General features: G+C 31.4%; 1 protein-coding gene across 1 annotated transcript in view; it reads right to left on the bottom strand.

Annotated features, from left to right (window-relative positions):
* Window positions 1-1,371: 1,371 nt before the first annotated feature.
* The window catches only part of CCNG1 (cyclin G1), a 5,642-nt gene continuing 4,729 nt past the window's right edge, over window positions 1,372-2,284 (bottom strand). Inside the window, exon 3 of the mRNA XM_012643982.1 lies at window positions 1,372-2,163. Coding sequence (XP_012499436.1) covers window positions 1,972-2,163 — 192 coding nt within the window. The 3' untranslated portion in view covers window positions 1,372-1,971. The remainder of the gene's footprint in view (window positions 2,164-2,284) is intronic.

Genomic DNA, 2,284 nt, shown 5'->3' with positions numbered 1-2,284 from the left:
GGTTTACAAAAGTTAAGGATAAGATATACTATGATTCTTTGGTTTATTTTTCAGTGTTTATGTATCTATAACATGATTTCAAAATTGGTTACAGCCATTCTGGTTGGACTCAGGCCACACATTGCACTGAGTAACCATCCACAATACTTAAACACTGTAGTTCTTATATTCATTGACTGACACGGAGAATCCTGAACACTACCTCAGCGATCTCATAATTATGAAGGTGCTTACTCATTGTTTTTAAGACTTTGTTTTGGCACAGTAAGGGCATTAGTGAAAGTATATTCTCTTAAATAAAATTCTAAATTAGAAGCAATGGCAATTTTATAAAAACAGTCATTTGTAAAAACTTCTGGAGTGTTAAATCTAGCCTGAACTTACTTTAGTGTGATAAAGTAAGTTTTTGAAATGATAATTTATTTTGAGTTCCTCAGACAATAGAAACTAATTTTCTCAATGGACTAGATTGAGGCAGTAGGTTCTGTATAAAAATTTTCATCATGAATACAGACATCACCTGTCTTCTAGGAGAAATATTAAAAGATAATTTAATGACTATGCCAAACTTACTAGGTCTGTATTTTTGCTTTACAGAAAATGCCCTAAAATTTAAATGTAATTCCCATATAGCAATAAAGTCCACATCTCTAGATTATCTATTACTTGCATTATGGGTGCCAAGAAACCATTTACACTGTCTAAAATATTAACCCTTATTATGCCTTAAAAGTGCATTTGTGAAATGTTGGTTTTGATGTAAACCTCATATTTTAAAATTTAAATGTTAAATTAAGTAGGTTACCATTTTCAACACCAACTAAATACAATATATTGATCCAATATAGAAAGTTAGATCAATGTTAGAAATTAAGATTCACAGTTTACCTTCCCAGGCTTATCATTAGCATTTCACATTTATGCTTTTAGCTTTGATCTGAATGCTTCACAGATGAATTCAAATCTTAACATAATTCCACTACAGCATAATATTAATTAGGAAGCCTTCCCAAGTCTGAGAACATCATGCTAATCTAGCTGTGATGTTTTAAGGCTTCATAGCTTAAATCCATTATAACATTGTGGAAGCCATAGAGCAGGGTCGTGGAGAAAGGCTTCAGAGAAGAGTTTTTTGTTCCTGTAATAATCCTATTTAAATAAACCCCAACTTATCAGAAGTCTGCCTAAATATTGCTAACAAAATTGAACTGTCCATATCTTAACATTCATAATCATATGTAGATGTGTTAAATGTTAAAATTTAGTTTTGAGTAGGAAAAGACACATCATCATTGTGAGTTAACTTGAGATGGCAAGAATGTATATCACATATGCAGCAACCAAGTTCACATTTTTATGCATATAACTACTTTCTAGTATAGTAGTCCAACTTCTACAGTAATGACATGTAACTATAGTGTTGACACCCCCTGGCAGTTTCCAGACACCCAATGTAGGTATCATCTACCATATGTTACTTTTTCTTTAAATACATATTCATTTTGTTTGTAAGCTAACAGTCTCAAATTAGTTCATATACGGTTCAAACTTTTGGTCCTTTTGTCTTACTTTGGCTTGTGTAGCTTTAAATGAGCCAGAGCTTGGGCCTACATACAATAAGATGATAGACAATGAAAAAAAAAAAAAAAAAAAAAAAAAAAACCACTCGTGCTACTTTTAAAATTCAGGCTATTAAGGAGGATGTGTTTTCTAAGCTGGAAATTTAATGAAATGGCTAACACATCAGAGGTTGCATAATTCCTTACTCTTAAATTGTTATACCTTGTATGTAATAAACTTCAAATATTAGCTTACTAGATCAGTGAAGTCATTTTCCTCTTTGCTATTCTAACTCCATTTTGTTTATTTTGAAACATTACAATTAATATTTTAATTCTTCAATTGTAGCAGAAAATTATAGCATTAGAAAATTTTCTCTATCTGGAGAATAACAGTGAACAAATTTGCCAATTAGGGAACCATTTCAGGAATTGTTGGGAGGTGACTTATTCTGTAGTAACTATGCTTCAGTTGCCGTGCAGTACGCCCAGAAACAATCCATTTCAACTTCTGAACATTTGGTTTGGAACACTTGTTTGATGAATATTCAGTTAAACACTTGGATACGAGCTCTTGCCAGAAGGTCAAATCTCTGCCATTTATCTGTACATAAATGTTTAAGAATTATTGCTCAATTAAAACAAAGGTCCCAAAAAAGACAAAAATAAAGAACAAAAGAAAAAAAAAGTCCTACCATATTTAACTATAGTAATAAAAGCAAATC

This window comes from Propithecus coquereli, unplaced genomic scaffold, assembly GCF_000956105.1.
Source record: "Propithecus coquereli isolate 6110/MARCELLA unplaced genomic scaffold, Pcoq_1.0 Scaffold102, whole genome shotgun sequence".
In the NCBI taxonomy this organism is placed as follows: domain Eukaryota; kingdom Metazoa; phylum Chordata; class Mammalia; order Primates; family Indriidae; genus Propithecus; species Propithecus coquereli.
The sequence above is the reverse complement of the archived record's forward strand: the minus strand, read 5'-3'. Positions and strand labels throughout refer to the sequence as shown.